The sequence below is a fragment of the Rhinopithecus roxellana genome, chromosome 8 (assembly GCF_007565055.1).
Source record: "Rhinopithecus roxellana isolate Shanxi Qingling chromosome 8, ASM756505v1, whole genome shotgun sequence".
NCBI lineage: Eukaryota > Metazoa > Chordata > Mammalia > Primates > Cercopithecidae > Rhinopithecus > Rhinopithecus roxellana.
The window spans coordinates 12,172,469-12,192,086 of NC_044556.1; the positions used below are offsets into that span (position 1 = coordinate 12,172,469).

Consider the following 19,618-nt stretch of genomic DNA (forward strand, 5'->3'; position numbering starts at 1 on the left):
GCTGGTGCTGGGACCCCAAGGCAGCCCCTGCCCCCAGGCCTGGCAGCCCCCAGGGGACCCTCCTACTGGGGCCACAGGGAGGAGGACGCTTCCCATTCTGCGGAACCCCCCAACTCTCACCTCCAGGCAGAGGTGGGGTGATGAGGGGCTGCAGGAGGCTCCCCCTCCAATCCATCCCTGGGAAATGCCACCTTCTCGCCTCCCGGCGCCCGGGGAGTTCAATCATAACAGAAGCAGTTTGTTTGGTTTTGCTTAAAGCGAGCAGGAGGAAGAGAGCTAAGCCCACGGCTCCTGCCCAGCCCAGGTGCGGGGAGTTATCATGAAGGCGATTTCTGAGCGGAACTGCGGGCTGCTCGGACGGTCCCGTGCTTGTTAGGGAGGTGGGAGAAACGGCAATTACAGCTGTTAGCACCAAGGGGAAGGGAGGAGGGGGAAGGAGAAACAGAGGAGGCAGGAGGAGAGGGGAGCAGGGAGAGGAAGAGGGAACACTGGATGGGGGAGGGAGAGGAGGCGGGGAGGGAGGAGGGGAGGGCTGGAAGGAGGGGGAGTAGAAGGAAGGAAAGGGAGGAGCCAGGAGGGAGATGAGGAATGGGAGGGGGGAAGCGGGGGAAGGAGAGTAGAGGAGGGCGTAGGAGGAGTGGGAAGAATGCGGAGGAGGAGGAAGAAGGGGAGGAGAAGGGGGAAGGATGGGGGGAGGAGGGGAGAGGAGAAGTGGGAAGGGTGGGAAGGATAGGGAGGAGGAGGGGGAGGAGGGGGAGGAGGAGGAAGAGGGAGGAAGATAGAGGAGGGGAGAGGAGAAGTGGGAAGGGTGGGGAGGAGGGGGAGGGGGAGGAGGAGGAAGGGGGAGGAAGAGGGAGGAAGATAGAGGAGGGGAGAGGAGGAGTGGGAAGGATGGGGAGGAGGAGGGGGGAGGAAGAGGGAGGAAGATAGAGGGGGGAGAGGAGGAGTGGGAAGGATGGGGAGGGGTGAGGGGGAGGAGGAGGAAGAGGAAGAGGGAGGAAGATAGAGGAGGGGAGAGGAGGAGTGGGAAGGATGGGGAGGAGGAGGGGGAGGGGGAGGAGGAGGAAGGGGGAGGAAGAGGGAGGAAGATAGAGGAGGGGAGAGGAGGAGTGGGAAGGATGGGGAGGAGGGGGAGGGGGAGGAAGAGAGAGGAAGATAGAGGAGGGGAGAGGAGAAGTGGGAAGGGTGGGGAGGAGGGGGAGGGGGAGGAGGAGGAAGAGGAAGGGGGAGGAAGAGGGAGGAAGATAGAGGAGGGGAGAGTAGGAGTGGGAAGGATGGGGAGGAGGAGGATGGAGGAGGAGGGGGAGGAGGATCCTCAGAGACTCCCATCCTCCCTCACCCTTCAAGAGCATTAAGTTTTCCTTCCCAGTGGGAGAAACTGAGGCCCAGAGAGAAGTTTCTGCTCCCACATCCCACAAGTGCTTCCCCAACCAACAGGCTCCCCTGGGGCTCCCTCTAGGCCCTGTCAAGGGCCCCACAGGGCTGGCTCTTCTTTCCGCTGGCTCCAGGCCTGGGGCTCGGAGGTGGGGAGGTGATGGCCAGTGCAGGAGGCGGCTGGCCCCTTCCCCTGTCTGCTGCCTCTAATGATTAAGCAGTGCGGCTGGAGTGAGGAGTGGACGCTGGGAGCCGGTTCCTCAAATCCCCCGCACGCCTTTGGCCGGCTCATGGGCCACAACGGGGGACCCCTCCAGCTCAGGCTGATGAGCTTCCCCAGCTGCCAGGTCCAGAGAGTTCTGTGCTCCCTGGGATCGTCTGAAGGGCTGGGTGGGAGGGGGACCCTGGTGCAGGGAACGTTCTCTGTAACTGAGATCCTCGTTTCTACCCAGGAACTCAGCTGAGACTCCCTCTGTGACCAACCCTCTCCAGAGACCTGGCTCCACCGCCAGCCGGACTGGATGCACAGCGTGTCCACACAGCATGCACACACTGGGACTCAGCGTGTTGGGACTCAGCTCTAGGCCGCCCAGTCCCTCGGGCTTGAGGTCAGCTCACTGACTGGGGGCCTAAGGCACATCTCAGGACCTCCCTGTGCCTCAGTTTCCTTATCTGAAAAATGGGAATAATTAGAGTTGCTTCCTCAAAATACCCCCACCCCCAGCTCCCTGCAGATACGGTGGGGATGGGGCGGGAGATAGAGCGGGGACCTGCAGGATGCACCCCTCCCCCAAGGAATTGGGGACGCCACCCCCACCCCTGGCGATCCCCGGAAGGAGGCTGCTGATTGAACAAAGGGAGAAACAAGCTTCTAGCACAAGGTGCCTCACCTGCTGGCCCAGGAACAAAAGCTGCCCCAGCCACCCTCACCACACACACACACACACACCCCACAGCGCGGAGAGGGCTGAGTCATTCCACCCCACCACGCCTGTGATGGCCTCCCCGGGTGCGTACTAACCTGCCAGGCAGGGGGATTATTCTAAAGGCCACCTGGGACCTTCCCTGCTTGGCCTCACAGCCAGGGAGAGAAGGCCCAAGCTCCCCCCACCCCCCAGCCTGGCATTGAACACATCCCCCCCACACACACACTCCAGCTTGATTCAGTTTTATCTCATTGACTCATTCAACAAACATTCCCTAATGAAGTCCTGTGAGGGCCCGGAAACTGGGCTAATGCCAGACGCCTCCCCAGCCCCACGGCCTCTTCCTCAGATCACACAGAGTCTTTCATCCTTCCATTGGCCTACCTGACTTGGACTCCTACACATCCTTCAAAACCCAACCTCAGGGCTCCTCCTCCAGGAAGGGAGGACTGCCGCCTCCCCAGTCCTGATCTCAGTGGGATGGGCATGACTTTTCCCCTCCCTAACTATGGGAGCCCCAGAGAAAGGGACAGGGGCTGAGGCAGCAGTTCTAGGGTGGTGGGGGCAGAGGAGCAGGAGTGACCTGAGAAGTTAAATCCAGGGAATGACCCGGTTCCCCTCCCGCGTCCCCGGTCTGCAGATTCTGCCTGGGGAGTTGTGAATTTCTTCCCCTTTCCCCCTTCCCCAGTCCAACACCCCCTCCCCACCCAGAGGTCCAGGAGCCCAGACAGACCCAAAGAGAGAGGCAAGGACGTGGGCGTTGGTCAGTCTTGCGGAGAGGGGGTGCCCTGCCCTCCCCGCTTCCTGACCCAGCAGAAACGGCCCGGGCGTGTCCTGATAAACGGCGCCTTAATGGAGGCGCCATCCCTGCCCGGAACAGGCCAGGCCCAGGTGAGGCTCAGAGTCAGATGCGCCCAGCCTAACCCACTCGGGGACGCCCCTGGTACCATCCCAGGGCGGGGTCCTCACTCCCGACCAGGGCCTCTGTCTCTGCGTCTGCGAAGTGGGAGCCCCCAGGTCCGTCCTCCCCCCACCCGCCTGTCGTCTCGTCTCCGCTTTCAGGGTGGAGTGGACACTCCCAGGTGTCCAAGCCGGCGAGCTCGGGTCCCGCAGAGCCGGCGGCCCTGGAGACGCTCCAAGGGCAGCCCCGCTGCAGCCTTGCTCGGGTCGCCTAACCCGGGGCCTCCGCAAACCAGCCCACCGCGGGCCGCCGAGCCCCGCTCCAGGATCCGCGGGTTGCCTCCATCCCGGAGGAGTATGAAGAGAATTAAATCTAGATATTTACATGTTTAATGGTCAAAGGAGCCTGTCTTCCGGCAGGGCAGGGAGGGCGCTCAGGTGGTTTAACTCAGCTCCGGGATCCCGCTCAGTTGCGGGGGCCGCGAACCCCGCCGCGGGGCCGACGATTGGGCCCCTTCGGAGCGCGGCGCCCAACGCGGGTTTCGTTGCGTCGGGGAAGTCCGAGCCTGCAGCGCCCAGTCCCCAGGCGGTCAGCCTAGCCCGGGAGGGGGGCGTTCTCCAGGCCCTCAACCCCCGATCCAGGCCGTTCCCCTCCCGCGCGCCCTCCCGGGGGCTGCCGCCCGCGCCCCTGGCCGCCAAGCCCCATTTTCCCAAACTGCAGCAAACGAACTGGTTTTCTCCTGAGCGCACGCTGCGGGGAGACGATTCAACGGAGCCCAGTGAGGAGGGGTCCAGGCCTGTGAGGGGGGGCGCGTTCCTGTCCCCAGACCCCTCCCGCTGCACCTCAGCCCCCAGCCCGGCTCTGTGACCTGCGCCGGTCGGGCCGGGCGCGGAGGAAGCAAAGCAGGCGGAGGCCGCGAGAGGAGAGCAGCCAGGTCTCCCGCCTAAGCCCGGACCCTTCCCCTCCCCTCGGGCGCCCTCGGATGCCCCGGCCCCAGGGTGTTACTTTCTAGATGGGGAAACTGAGGCGCGGCCCGGGCGATGTGGCCGAAGTCCTGCGCCCGGCCGTCTCCGGCGCCTGCCCGCCAGAGCCCCAAGAAGGGGGCGTGGAATTCCCTCCTCTAATTGTGTCCCAGAACTCCGGGACGACGGAGGCCCAGCTGCTGAGGGAGAGGACGAGGACGCGGGGCCCCAGGGACCACCCCCTCCGCTCCCCGGCCAAACGCGGCCGCCCAGCCCCGGTGCCCCGGTGCAAACAAGCGCAGTGTTTGCCCAGCGCGAGGCGGGCGGCGCGGCCCGAGAGCGATGAGGATTCGATGGAGCCTCTTGCCGCGGCGGGGGCAACGGAGCCCGGGCGGGCGCGGGGATCGATCGGGCACAGCTGTCGCCGAAGAGCCCGCGGGAGCATCCACCCGCCGGCCAGAGCTGCCCGGGCGCCCCGCAACTGGGGGCAGGAAATCCGGGACGTCGGGCCCGCCAGGGGCGAAACCCCAAAGTCGCGCCCAGGGTAGGGAGCTCAGGACGTCCCCATGGCCAACGTGGAACCTTCGGGAGCTGCGCGCTCAGCCCTGCCGGGACCCCCGCCAGGCCGGAAAAGCCCAGAGTCTCCCCGCAAATCTAAATAAAATCCCCGGACCCCGCCCGAACGAAGGCGGCTGGAGTCCAGAGGGAGAACTCCTGCCACACACTAGGCGCCGGAGGCCGGGATTTGGGGCGCCCGCAGGTTTCGGGGGCCGGGAGTGGGAGAAGGGCGGATCCAGGGCTGGGGCTGGGTGGGGCGTTCACTCCCCTCGTTTAGTAAAACCTCGCTTTAATAAAAGCAGGGAGGGGTGCGCAGAGCCCAGACGCTTTCATTTAGGTGGGAGACAAATCGAATCAGAAAGTCAGTTGGGGGCGCACCGTGGAGGGTTCTGGGGGAGCCCCAGGAAAGGAAAACTTGAGGTATCTAACTCTGCCTTTGATATTTGTAGCTGCAATGGGAGAGTCAATCACAAAAGGAAAGGTGGTGTGTCCAACAGTGGGGGAGGGGTGGAGGATTAAAGAGGGGGTTCAAGCTTAGGGGGTCGGTTTAGGGAGGTTGAAGCCATGGAGAGTGCGCGCCGCTGGGGCGTGGGTGGAGCCCCCCAATCCTCCCCTCCACCCGCGGGACTCTCCAAGCCCTGACGCTGGCGGGACCAGAGGCTGCCCTTTTTGGCTCCTCCCAGAGGCAGGCCAGGCACAGAGAGGGTGGGCGTTGGTCTGGGGCAGCCCAGCACCTACTAAGGTCCTCCTCCCCCACTCCCAGGCACAGACTCAGGCTCTGGGAGTCAAACTTTAATTGTCCTGGAGGGGATACTGAGGCCAGAGAGCTTCCTCGAGGCGGCTGAGGTCCCTGTGGGGCAGGCAAGAGGGACTTCTTGTCCCATCCAGCCCACCCCCCCCCGCCCACAATTTGCCTAATGACCCAGGATCAATCTGGGCCTGGGCAGCCGGCCTGCCCCGTGGCCGGCTCAATTCTATTTTACTAATTACTAAAAGGCCACTGCTGATGGGGAGAAACAGGCTGGGGGCTCCAGGGGGCCACACTCCCTCTCTTGGGGCCAGCAAATTTCTGTTCAATCTCCCAGCGGGACCACAGCCCCTACCAGGGGTGAGATCCCCATCCCTGGGGGAGTCCAAGTCTCCATCAGCCTAAGAGAGGGGTGAGGGGCTTCGCAGATCTGGACAGGGTTGGCTCCACCAGGCTGGGCTGCCCCTTCCAAGTCTAGGGAGCTTTGAAACGGGTCTGTGGCCACCTTAGGGTGTCCTGAGGCAGCAGAGGCGAGAGGCCCCCTTCCTCTCAGAGTCCCTGACCCTCCTCTTCTCTTTCAAAATGGATGCTTTCCCTGCTAGAAAAGCCACACACGCTTGCTATTAAAATGAACACGATAATCAAGTTGTAGAATAATACATTAAAAAGGAAGCTGGCATAATCCCAGCTCCCCCACGTTGGCCTTTGGGGGAACTTCCTTCCACCTTGGTATCCTCCCACCCATAGAGACCCCCGCCGGCACCTGGTCTGCCCTTCCTTGGGCCTGGGATGCTAGCGTTTTATGGCGGCTGATTGATTTTTAGATCTCATGATTATTTTTAATTATCTGTGATTGTTGGAGAGTGAGATTGAGGAGCTCAGGCTGGGGCTGTGTGCGGCCACTTTCCTCCCCCCAGATTCAGCATCTGCACAGGGAGTGGGGTACGCAACTGTTCGGACCTGCCCCTCTCTTCCCACCTGGAAGATGGGTGTAATTATGTAAACTCCAGAAATTATACCTGAACCCTGGAACTGGAAAGTTTAGGGACCGACACTTCAGCGGGCGGGAGTTAGCACTTGGGCTGATGTAGGAATGAAGCTGGGGAGCTCTAGGGCCACTATTCCCCACCTTCGGCCAGAGACACCCAGAAAAATTATTATTTGACTTCCTCCTTTCTGGGGCTGAGGAGAATATGCTGGGTAAACAGCAGGCACTTACTAAATGCTGAGCCCTAAGCAGCGAGTACTAACAGGGGTCCTCTTCAACCCTATCCCTCCCCAGGACTTGGATCAGGCCACTTCAGGCTGGGGACCCAGATCATTCAGGCCTGCTCTCTCTCTGGCTGTTGTGGTCAGCATAGAGCCACCTCCAGCCTCCAGCTGGGCAGGCTGGAGGGCACCCCCTCCCACACCAGAGAAGGGGAAACTGAGGCACCGAAAGGACCCTGTTCCAGAGCCAAACCTAGTCTTGCTTCAGAAAATCGCATCTCCAATGTGTAGCCACGTCTACAGGGGCCAGGGAATCCGGAGGCAGGTGCAAAGCTGGGGCTGCGGTTTGCCCAAAAGGTTTGTACCAAAGGGGAAGTGACGGCCTGACTGTGTCCTCCCCTATTCCTTCAGCTTTGAGCCCTGATGCAACCCACTGAGATGGGGGTAACTAGGGGCTCCCACAAACCGAATTCCTGACCCATCCCTTTCATCTTCTACCAAGTGGACAAGGGTTGGGGGGAGTGGGCGGGGCAGAGGCATTGGGGAAGCAGGAAGGGGTTGAGGCTGGTTTTTGGACTCTGCACCCAACTCTGGCCCACAAGACAGGGCATCCTCTAGGTTCTGGTCTGGCCCCTCCAGTCCCCCAGCCCTGACCTTACCCCACTGGAGAGATCTAGTCTCCTGGGGGGTCTCTCTGATTCTAAGAGCCCTCCCGCCATCTATCCCAGTTCCCAGGGCCCCCTGGGCCTCACTCTCGCCATCTCCAGGTAGTGAGAAAAAGGAGACTCCTGCCTCCCCCCACACTGAGGAGAAGCCCCGGGGACAGAGAGGAGTTTGCACCAGGGACGTCTCAGAAGACAGGGGATCCAGACTCAGCCTCCGTGGGCTGGAGGGTGACAGGAGCTCCGGCGGCCGCACTGTAAAAAGCCCCTGCAATTAGAAGGAGCCTTTGGCAACCCTGAGGCTGGGTAGCCCATTGTACAGTTGGGGAAAACGGAGGCCCAGGTGCCCCCACATGGGCAGGTGCTGACCCCTGGGGCGCACGGAGGCTCTGATCTAGCCTGAGGACCTCCCTTTTCCCCCACAAAGAGGTCGTGGGAAGGGGGCTGTGACTCCGTAGGTGTGAGCGGGAGTCGCGGGGAGCTGAGCTTGCAGCGGGGATCTAGCTCCTGGGGGTCTGTAGGGAAGAGGGGGACAAGTGCATCACAGGCGACCGTCCAGCCACACTCCCAGAAACTCCCTGGAGATGGACTTGGGGGCGCCAGGCAGGAAAGCCACATTTGGGACTCTGGAGAGAATCACGCAGAGACGCGAAATCGGAGACTCAGGGTCGAGGTTCCCAACACCACCTGGGCAGAGTCTGTCCTCGGACCCCTGCCCGCTGTCCCCCGGGTACGGCCTGCCCGGGGGGCGCGGGCGGGCGCAGTGGCCAGGGACGCCGAAGCCCCAAGTCTGGCCGACTTCGGCCTGTCTGGTGCTCGAGGGGGCCGGGGAGGGCGGAGAGCGAGGCTGCGGGAGGCAGCGGCGGCGGGAGCGGGTGGGCGGGGGCGCTGACGTCAGACCAGGGCCCGGGAGCCAGCGGCCGCTCCCCTGCCACATCCTGGTGGCCGCGCTCGCAGCCGGGCCGGGCCGTGCGCCGCGCAGCTGGGCAGCCTCGCGCGCAGCCACCGGGGAGCGGGCGGGAGTCATGCAGCAGCCTTGAGCACGAGGGGCCGGCGCTGAGGAGCGCGCGCGGCGGGAGGGCAGCCGAGCATGGAGCTGAGCCTGGAGAGCCTGGGGGGCCTGCACAGCGTGGCCCACGCGCAGGCGGGCGAGCTGCTAAGCCCGGGCCACGCGCGCTCGGCGGCGGCGCAGCACCGTGGCCTGGTGGCGCCCGGGCGCCCGGGCCTGGTGGCCGGCATGGCGAGCCTGCTGGACGGCGGCGGCGGCGGTGGGGGTGCCGGGGGCGCGGGCGGCGCGGGCAGCGCGGGCGGCGGCGCGGACTTCCGCGGGGAACTGGCGGGCCCGCTGCACCCGGCAATGGGCATGGCCTGCGAGGCTCCGGGCCTGGGTGGCACCTACACGACGCTCACGCCCCTGCAGCACCTGCCGCCGCTCACCGCCGTAGCCGACAAGTTCCACCAGCACGCGGCGGCCGCGGCCGTGGCCGGGGCGCACGGCGGCCATCCCCACGCGCACCCGCACCCGTCGGCCGCGCCGCCCCCGCCACCCCCGCCGCAGCGTCTGGCTGCCAGCGTGAGCGGCAGCTTCACCCTCATGCGCGACGAACGGGCGGCGCTCGCCTCCGTGGGCCACCTCTACGGACCCTACGGCAAGGAGCTGCCCGCCATGGGGTCGCCGCTGTCGCCGCTGCCCAACGCGCTGCCGCCCGCGCTGCACGGCGCCCCGCAGCCCCCGCCGCCGCCTCCGCCTCCGCCGCTGGCCGCATACGGCGCGCCAGGCCACCTGGCCGGGGACAAGCTGCTGCCGCCCGCCGCCTTCGAGCCTCACGCCGCGCTGCTGGGACGCGCCGAGGACGCACTGGCCCGCGGGCTGCCCGGAGGCGGCGGTGGCACAGGCAGCGGCGGAGCGGGCAGCGGGAGCGCCGCGGGGCTGCTGGCGCCGCTGGGCGGGCTGGCGGCGGCCGGGGCGCACGGGCCGCACGGGGGAGGCAGCGGCCCCGGCGGGGGTGGCGGCGGCCCCAGTGCGGGCGCGGCGGCCGAGGAAATCAACACCAAGGAGGTGGCGCAGCGCATCACGGCGGAGCTGAAGCGCTACAGCATCCCGCAGGCAATCTTCGCGCAGCGGATCCTGTGTCGCTCGCAGGGCACGCTCTCTGACCTGCTGCGCAACCCCAAGCCGTGGAGCAAGCTCAAATCCGGCCGCGAGACCTTCCGCAGGATGTGGAAGTGGCTGCAGGAGCCAGAGTTCCAGCGCATGTCGGCGCTGCGCTTGGCAGGTAGGAGCGTGGCGCGCACGGCCGGACCCTAGGGGCACCGGCTGTGGACTCCCGAGCACCTAGCGGGGCGGCGGCTTGATGTCCGGGTCCAGCTCCCCAAGCCCCACCCGTGCGCCCCGGCAGCCCGGGACCCCTCTCAGGAAGCTAGACCGCGATCCGCGCCGCTGCCCATTTGTGCGGTTACCAGAAGGGAGAAAGGGATTGTGCCGCCTCCCCACACCCGGGTCGCTGCTCCTGCCCTTTTGGGAGCGCGTAGGGGTTCTCTAATCCTTGTTAGACTGCTGGGAGGCTCCGAGCCTCTCCCAAGCAGCCTTCAGGAAAGCTCATTGTGTGTGTGTGTGTGTGTGTGTGTGTGTGTGTGTGTGTGTGTGTGCGCGCGCGCGCGCGCGCGCGCCTGTTGGGGGGAGCTGTGTCCCCGAACAAGCTGCTGTCCGCTAAGGTGCCACTCCCCTCCTCCAGAATGGGTGGAGAGGGGCTGCTGAGGCCCCAGCCTCGGGCCACAGAGCTCCGAGACCGTGCAGCGGGCGCCCGCAGCTCAGCAGCAGAGGACGAGCCCGCGCTCATCCCCCCCTGCCCCAGCGCGCGCTTCTTTGTAGTTCGGCCCCGCGATCGATACCCCCTCCCTCTCCCCTCCGGCCGCTGGCAAAGGTCACCCGAGAATGGCGGGGGAGGGGCGGCCCGGGGGACCCTCGGCCCGCACCGCCTGGAGGCCTTCACACCCCTAGCCGGCGCCCGCCCCGCGCAGTTCGGTGGTGGCTCGGGTGCGCGCACCCCTGCCCGCCTGGCTTTGGGGTTTTGTGTCTCTCATGTCCACTTCTCTCCTCTCTCGGTCGGAACACACTGGTATCTCTGTTTTTCTCTTGCTCTCCGTTTTGCTCTTGTTCCTGCTCATTCTCTCTTCTCCCTGTCTCTCCGCCTCTGTCTCTGTCTCATACTCAGCCATCGGCCCCCTAGGGACCCTCCTTCCTCCTCCCTCCCAGCTGACAGCAGCTAAGTCCACACCTGCCCTCTGACAGGCAGCCCGGCCGGGCCCCCATTTCCTAGGTGGGGGTGTAGGGGTGCAGGAGAGCCCCTGGCCTAGGTGGGGGTTTCTTCCCCTGGTGGTGCTGGGGAGGGGGCTGCCCACCCGGGCCACAGGGACAATAGCCGCGGCCACTGGCGCCTGATCGATCGCTTCTCTGAGCACAAGGGCGAGAAAGGCGGGGGTTCTGGGAGGCGCCCCACTAGCAAAGAGGCAGAGGGAGTTTGCGGCTGTGCCCCCAGGCAGCCCATCCAGGCAGGGGGGCTGGGGAAAGAGTACAGCGGGGGATCCTGTCCTGTTCCTCCCTAGCAAGCCATTCCCTCCCTCCACCCCAGGAGGACCAGACAACCCCCTGGGAACCTGGACCAACAGGCCAGCCTCAGTTTCACCCTTCTGCAGAGCAAGCAAGGTGGCTAGCTGGAACCTCTTATGGGATTCTTAGATTTTTCTGCTTTGGGGCACAGGAAAATAAATAATCTTTCGCATGTGACAGGGTAACCTTGTGCCCAGGGAGGCCGCATGAACCTGGACGGTTTCAGTCTGTCCTGCTCCCCTCCCCATGACACATAGAGCGGCACCTGTGTGCTCACCACCGACAGGCAGTCACATCCGTACACAGTCACGGCCCTCAAGGTGCAGTGCGAGGCTTCAGGTGGCAGAGGGCACACCTCTGACAGCTCTGACCATTTATTTATTCATTTATTGAGATGCAGTTTCACTCTTGTCGCCCAGGCTGTAGTGTAGTGGTGCGATCTCAGCTCACTGCAACCTTTGCCTCCCAGGTTCAAGCGATTCTCCCACCTCAGCCTCCTGAATAGCTGGGATTACAGACGCCCACCACCACGCCTGGCTATTTATTTATTATCATTATTATTATTTTGTAATTTTATTAGAGACGGGGTTTCACCTTGTTGGCCAGGCTAGTCTCGAAGTCCTGACCTCAGGTGTTCTGCCTCCCAAAGTGCTGAGATTACACAGGCTTGAGCCACCCCACCGGGCCTAGCTATGACGTTTAAACACCAAGTGGTTGCCATCACACCAATAAGGCAGGGACGGCTTCTATATGCCGATACCCACCTCCTGCTGCCTCCTCTGCAGCACGTATTTGGGGGACGTTGTGTCCACCGTGGGTGGAACCGGAGTCCACACCACTCTCCATTTTTCCCACTACCACGTTATGTAACTAACATGAACCATTAGCAGTACTGCAATTGCAGATTTGGGGGCCACAGAAAACATCAGCCAGAGCGTCACAGAAGGGCAAACCGCAGGCAAGAAGTCCCATGGGGGGTGGGCTCCCCGCAGCCGGGTCAGCAGCACCGAGCACCCGCCCTGAGTGGTCATCGCCTGCTTCGCCTGCACCCGACCCTGCACCCAGGTCCGTGTTCGCTTCTGCCGGCCGCAGCGCCATCCAGGCCTCCGCCGTCCCCTTCCTGCCACGGGGAGAGTTGCAGATGGGGAAACAGGCTGCGTTTGTGCCTCGCCTTCCTGACTTGTGACAATGACAAACAGCCTCAGCTGTGGGAGTCTGGGTTTCCCGTCGACGGAGGGAGAGTTAGAACAGTCGCCGCCTCAGGGGTGCGTGGGGGAACCGGAGGGGTGAGCGCAGCGCCTGGCATCACGGAGCCTCCCGCAGGGCGCTGAGGTGTTGAGGATGATAAACCCGGACCACCCTGCCCGCCTCCTCTCTGCCGGGTCCGCTGCCCACGCCGTCCGCGCGGCCCCGCAAAGACCCGCGGTCGCGGGGTTCACGCCGTCAACCCTGCGCACCTGTCGCGTCTCAGGTGAGCTGCGGGCCGCATCTACACCACCGGACTCCGACTGGGACGTAAGAGGTGGCGGGGGCGAGGGCCGCGGGGTCATTAGGCTCAGGCGGAGGCCTTTAGTTCCGGTCGCTGCGCAAATGAAAAGCGGTTAAGTGGCGGCAAATCGCGGCAGTTAGGGGTAGATGGCCCGGTGCGTCCCCATCTCCACCTAACACATCTCCACCTAACACGGCGACGCCCCAACGCTGGTGCTCGAAAGGGAACTCTGCCCCTCTGCATCATTTCAACCCCGCAGCAGAGAATTCGCCGCCCTTTCTCCTCTCGCATCCCCATCCCCAGCTCCGCGAACACCGCGGGCCTCCCCGGGCCTCCTCCAAGAACTTTGCGCGCCGGGTCTCCCATCGCGCGCCGGGTCTCCCATCGCGCTTACCCAGCTCGGGCCGGCCACGCGTTTCTGCAGGTACCGAGTGTCCCGCCGGGCGCCGGGGCCAGGAGAGAGACGGGGACAGGCAGGGAGAAAGACCCGCAGGTGCAGACGGAGAGGGAGGGAGAGAAGGGGAGATGGAGAGAGAGGGAGGAGTCGAGAGACAAAACCAGAGAGTGGGGAGGAAGAGACCGGGAGCGGGAGAAACAGACGGGGAGGAGAGAAAAAGAAGCTCAGAAAGGAATAGAGGTGAAGGAGAGACGAAAAGAGAGGCAGAGAGACCAAAAAAAAAAAGAAGAAGAGAGAGAGGGGAGAGAAACCGTGGGTGCTGGAGGCTGCCTCTGTGCCCCGAGCTCCCACAGCCCCTCCTCCTTCCCCATGGGGTAGGACTGGGGAGAGGGGAATGGATGGTTTTTATGTTTCACTAAAGTACGCAAGAAATCCCACCGCAGACCTCGGAGTCCTTGCCCCACTGCCTGTTCTGCGTGCCTCAGTTTACCCATCTGTAAAATGTGCGTGTGATGGGCCGAATTCTGGGTCTGGCACTTTCAGATTCTGGACCCCTGTCGTCTGGGAGTCCTGCAGCCCCCAAGTCCGTTCCCATGGGGCTGGGAGCCTCACCCCACCCCCACCCCAAGGTCCTCTGAGTCCCTCATTTTGGAGCTGCCTCCTGGTCGAAGCCCTCCCCTGGCGCCGTCTCCAACAGTAATTATGGGAGAGGGGCTGGGGAAGGGGCGGGCAGGGCTTCTCGGCGGGGGTGGGGGCGGTCGATGAATTCGAATTACCGTCTCTAATTCATCACCATCGCTGGGTCGATAGCTTCGGCCGTCTTCAAATATTATTTAAATTGCAACTCCAGAGGAAAAGTATTTTTTGTAACTGATCAGAAAAAAATATGTATATAGATAATACAAAGTTAGATGGAGGTGGTTGGAAGAAGGGCCTCATCTCCTCCTTGGGCACCATGGGGAGGCAGGAGCCCAGAATCCCTGAGAGATGGTGGAGCCCAGCATGGGGGAAACTGAGGCAGGGAGGACCCCCCCCACCCCTCCCCGCAGGTGGATGGGATGCTTTGCCCTTAAGCAGTACAAATTGTCCTAGGGACAAAAACCAGAGCTGTGTATGGAGTTGCATGCTGAGGACACCTGGTGCAGGAACTGGGCACCTCTGCTTGGTGGTGGGTGAGCAGGGGGGATGCCAGGAACTGGGCTCCTGAGGGGATGGACGTGGAAAGGAAAAAGAGGCAGAACCTCTTCCCAGCTGGGGCTCATACAGGCCCTCCTTCCCCCACTTCTCCGTGCTACCCGCTGCCACTGTCAAGGGCTGTTGGTGAAATGAGAGAGGCAATCTGGGAACCCCTTCAAAGGGACAGGTGTCCACCCCTCCACAAGCACTCTGGATGCCCCCACCCAAACTCTAGATGAAGGGGAGGGATGAGAGGGGAGAGGAGGACAAGGAGGAGAGGGAAGGGAGGGAAGGAAGGGGAAGAGGGGAGGGAGGTAAAGACCCCAGTGCCTTTTGCAAAAACACCACTTTCCACTGCAAGGGCTCCACGCCTCTTACCAACACCCCCAGAAAAAGATGCCCTGCCCCATTAGACAGTAGAGATAACCAAGGTTGGGAGCCTGGAGACCCGGGCCTCCCCTGGGCTCTGTCCCTGGCTGATCCCTGGCAAAAGGGCTTGAGCCTCAGTTTTCTTATCTGAGAAATGGGCAGAATGAAATGACGCCTAGGAGAGGGGGTATGAGGTGCCAGAGGGGCTCAGGGGTCTGAAGGGGACACCGTAGGTTTCCACAGGGATGTACCGAGTGGGGATAGACCCATACTGTGCCCAGGGCCATGAGAACCAGACCCATGTGGGGCTGTGCGTGAGGCCCAGGTGACTCTGGCACCCCAAACCAGCACCCTCCCTTAAAACCTCAGGACCTGGGGAGGAGCAGCCCTAGCTAGGAACCTGGGCCAGGATCAGGGATCAGGCTCCTGCCTCCCACGCAGAGTGGGGAGGGAGATGGGGAGGGGTCCCACTGGGTGCCCACAGCCCTCTGCCTCCTCCTCAGCTTACCTGCCCGGAATGACCTTTTAAACCGGATGCACTTCCCATACCCACCCTATAGACCAGCAAGCTGAGGCCAAAGAGAAAGGCGCTTGCCAGAGCCCCACACTGCTTCTGATCTGGAGCCAGCTTCCGCCAGGAGGAGCCATACAGGACCAGGGCGTGGGGGTTTCAGCGCCCCCGACCCCGCTGAGTCTGGTAGGGCCTAACACTAGGCTGGGGGTGCCCAGGCTCCCTGATCTCCAGCAGATATTGGGGAGCATTCCAGGAAAGTGGTGCTTGGGGATGAAGGCTTGGAGGTGTATTGAGGCCAAGGACCACAGAGAAGGGACCAGAGGGTGGTGGCACTTTCCACGTTCTCAGCTGCTGGCCGATCCTCAGGTGGAGCCAGGTGACCGACCAGTTCCGCCTCCCCACCTCACAGGAGCCACATCCTTTAGGGGCGGTGAGGCCTGCACTGGGCTTCTCCCCGCCCCCCAGCTCCTCCAAGTGTGATGGTGTTGCAGGCATGTGTCTTCTCCGCTGGAGACCACTGGAGACTCCCAGAGAGGATGGGAGGGCAAGGTCCCAGCTTCATCAAGTCCAGCTCAGAGACCCCAGGACCATCCCCACTTCTGCTTGTCCCGGAAGACCTCCCCCTCCCAACGCCAGCCTCAGTCCCAGTAATTCCTTTCTGTAGCCTGGGAGACAGGGATGCTCACCTCTACATCACAGAGGAGTCTGGGGGAGTCTCTTGAGTGGTGAGGGGCTGGGGCTGGCATTTGGCTGTGAAGTCCTCTTAGCCTGAAGTCCTAGAACTAATCATGAACCATTCATTCTTCTCCTTGAATCTCCCTCCCATTCCATGCTGCTTCTCCAACAACCATTACCACTCTAGTCTAAACCACTATGGTGGTCTCCTCCTCCTCCTCCTCCTCCTCCTCCTCCTCCTCCATCATGGCCTCCCAGCTCCACTCCTCCTCTTTTTTTTTTTTTTTTTTTGAGATGGAATTTTACTCTTGTCATCCAGGCTGGAGTGCAGTGGTACAACCTCTGCCTCTCAGGTTCAAGCGATTCTCTTGCCTCAGCCTACCAAGTAGCTGAAATTACAGGCATAAGCCACCACACCCAGCTAATATTTGTGTTTTTAGCAGAGACGGGGTTTCACCATGTTGGCCAAGCTGGTCTTGAACTCCTGACCTCAGATGATCCACCCACCTCGGCCACCCGAAGTGCTGGGATGACAGGCGTGAACCACCGCGCCCAGCCCACTCCTCCTTCTTGCTGCCATCTTCCCCACATCCTAAGGGAGATTTGCATGGCCACTTTGGAGCTCGTTTTCCCCTGGTTGGCACCCTGCCCCGTGGCTCCCCAGAGCCCTAAGATTAAAATGTGGTTTCCTGTGGTGTCCTACAGTATCCGACTGTGGCCTCCCACGTGGATGTGGGAGGGGACTTCTGGCTGGTGGGACCAGCAGGGACAAAGGCTGGGAGGTGGGAAAGTCCTGAGCGGCTGTTAGGAGGGAGGCTGAGCCTTTGTAAGTCTCTGGCAGGCAGCCCGACCTAACCTGGGGAGCTGGTGCTGGTTGAAATCAAGTTCTTAATTAAATGTGGGCCCTGATCAATAGGGAGTGAAGCACTGGTGGGGGAGGGGAGGGGCTGGACCAGGAGCCAGGGAGACCCACCTGACCTTGGGCAGCCCTAGGACACCTATGGCCTCAGTTTCCCCTCTGCCAAATAGATGCTAATGTGAGGGGCTGAGAAACTGGCACCCCTCCTGAGTCCTGAGTGTGGGTAGATGTGGGGGATGATGGGGGAGCCCTCCCAGCACAGAGCCACAGACTCACGGCTGAGAAAAACAGAGACTCGAAGATGTGCCTGGCACAGGCTGCTGGAGAGGCGTGCCCCGGTCACAGGTGTAGAAGCACCTGGGGACACGTGTGTAGATGCCTCCATTCACACTGGGACGAGTGCAAACTGACCCAGGACCCCCATCCGCCCTCAGGCCGAGTCTTGAGCCAGCAATGCCCTAAAGTGGGGTGCGGGGACATCTGGATGAAGCCCCATCTCTCCCTGGACGCAGCGGCTGCGCCGTCCGGAGACCCTCGTGCTGGCGACTGGGGGTCCTTCGTGCCTTCCGTGCGCCCCCAGCTGCGACCCCAGCCCTCCTGCCCTCCTGCCCTCCTCTTTGGGAGTCGGGACAGATGCTGCTGGGTTCTCCTCCCTGGAGCTGGGGCTTTGGGAAGGTTGAGCCGACCCTCAGGGAGTGGGATGAGTGCGTGGGGAACGCTAGTTGCGGGGCAGCAGGAGTCCACGCGTTTCCAAGCGCCCTTTCCCGTCCGAGGGCCTGCTGGGGGGATGACTGTGCCTCACTTTCCGTCACCCAGCAAACGCCGTCCCGCAGCACCCAGGAAGCTGCGGAGTCGGGCTGGGCCCCCCGCGTTCCGCACGTGGGTCCTTGGCGGGTGTGTGGATTCCCGAGCGCGCCCAGCCCCCGAGAGCCTGGCAGGACCTGGACGCACGTGCCCCGGCACCAGGAGACCCGGGACCCGGGACCACGTGCCCGCGGCCTCGGAGCCTCAGGGTCACTGGCGCGGGCTCCGCAGGAAAGCGCAGCGCCCAGCAGGCGCCCCGCATCCCACCCCCGGGGAAACGACGCCCCACCAGGCGCGAGTGGCCTTCTTCCCTATCCGGCGCCCCAGAACCGCGGCCGTCCCGGTTGCGCTCAACACAGGACACGCTCCTCCTCCCCTCCTCCGCCTCCCTTGGTTTTGCTCCCTGGTTCCTTAAAAAATTCTACATTCTTTTGGCCAGGCAGGGAGGCTCACGCCTGTAGTCCCAGCACTTTGGGAGGCAAGGTAAGAGGATCGCTTGAGGCCAGGAGTTCCAGACCAGCCTGGGCAACAGGAAGACTCCATCTTTACAAAAAAATTTTTTAAATTAGCTGGATGTGGCCGGGCGCGATGGCTCACGCCTGTAATCTCAGCACTGTGGGAGGCCGAGGTGGGCGGATCATCTGAGGCCAGGAGTTTGAGACCAGCCTGGCCAACACAGCGAAACCTCATGTCCACTAAAAATACAAAAATTAGCAGGGCGTGGTGGCGGGTGCCTGTAATCCCAGCTACTGGGGAGGCTGAGGCAGGAGAATCGCTTGGACCCAGGAGGCAGAGGTTGCAGTGAGCCAAGATTGCACTATTGCACTCCAGCAGCCTGGGTGACAGAGAGAGACTCCAACTCAAAAAAAAAAAAAAAAAAAAAAAAAAATTAGCCGGATGTGGTGGTGTACACCTGTGGCCCCAGCTACTCAGGAGGCTGAGCCAGGAGGATCTCTTGAGCAAGGGAGATCGAGGCTGCAGTGAGACGTGACTGTTTCACTTCATTCCAGCCTGGGCAACATAGGCAGACCCTGTCTCTAAATAAATAATTAAATAAATAAATAAATCTACATGATTTTACAAGAGTTAACACATTCGCCACGTTCTGAATTTAAATGCAAGACGAGGGGCCTTCCATTGCCCTCCCTTCTGCAAATCACAGTTTGTATTTCTCCTTGCAAAAGGCTCCAGGAATAAATTTTATTTATTTATTTATTTATTTATTTATTTATTTATTTATTGCAGAAAGGGGAGCTCCAGATGCTCCGTGATTCTTCCCCTTGCTCAGATCCGTGAAGCGCGCGCCCTGGTCATTTTTTCCGGCCGCCTAGTACTCTCTGATTCAGTGGTGGTTTCAGGCTTTCCTAAAGCACTTCCCGCCCCGCTGACATTTAGGCTGTTTCCAGTCGTTAGCGGTCACCATAGCAGCTGCAATGAATACGTCCGGGGCGGATCATTTTACGAGTGTGAGTTTATCTGTGGATTAATTTCCCAATAATTGAAACGTTGGGTCAGCCTCCCCAGCCCCTTTCTGGGTGGCCGCTTCAGCCGCTTCTTATCTCTGATTCCTTTCCTGTCATCTTCTTCACATCCATTTCCCACTGCAGGCTCTGCGTCTCCATCACATTTTTTTTTTAAATCAACGCCTTGTGCGTGTGAGTGTTTGCCCACTCGATTTGCCCCTCTTGAAGGTGCCTGAATGGGGTGGGTCTCCGTGGCTGAATGACCAAGGGTGAGAGGTGCCCCCTGACACCCCCATGCCCCCACCCCATGGCGGCCCAGCCTCCAGATGGAGCCACGAGGGAGGGACAGCCCGAGAGTCCAAGTGGAAACGCGTTTCCCGGTTGAATCTTTGAAAGGCTCAGAACTAATTTGAAAATGCAGTCATTAAAATCCCATCAGGGGAGGCTGGCAGGGAAAGCTGGAGGGAGAGGGGTGGGGACAAGAGGGAGGCGGGCGGGGACCCCTCCCAAGGCTGGGCGCCTGCCGAGGCCAAGGTGAGCTCCGAGGCCGCGTGAGATGCAGGCAGGGCAGGCTTGGGGAGGGTAAGCCACCCAGAGTGGAGGGGTAGCGGGAACGGAGTGGTGGCCCCAGATATGGGGTGCACTGATGGCCCCCGCCATGCTGGTGTCTTGTCCCCCTATGCATCCCCCCCACGGCCTCTCCAGACCCGAGTCAGTGGGTGACTTGCCCAAGGTCACATGTCCAGTAACTGTGGGGGCCTGGGTCACATACCTACACCCTTTGTCTACACCCTGTACCTCTGGGGGAGCTGGAAAATTGAGTCACATGGGTGGGAGGCACTGAAACCTTCTCCAAGGAGACGGGGCTGAGTCATGCCCCAGGCGTGGACCCCCAGAGGCCTCCCCAGCCCCTCATCTGGCC

The 19,618-nt window shown here is 62.1% G+C and overlaps 2 protein-coding genes across 2 annotated transcripts in view; both read left to right on the top strand.

The window, feature by feature from the left end:
• Positions 1–19,618, top strand: part of MIER2 (MIER family member 2) — a 993,207-nt gene that overhangs the window by 872,416 nt on the left and 101,173 nt on the right. The gene's annotated exons all lie outside the window — the stretch shown is intronic.
• ONECUT3 (one cut homeobox 3) overlaps positions 8,431–19,618 on the top strand; it is a 12,376-nt gene continuing 1,188 nt past the window's right edge. The window contains exons 1-2 of the mRNA XM_030936809.1: positions 8,431–9,616; positions 13,108–13,148. Coding sequence (XP_030792669.1) covers positions 8,431–9,616; positions 13,108–13,148 — 1,227 coding nt within the window. The remainder of the gene's footprint in view (positions 9,617–13,107; positions 13,149–19,618) is intronic.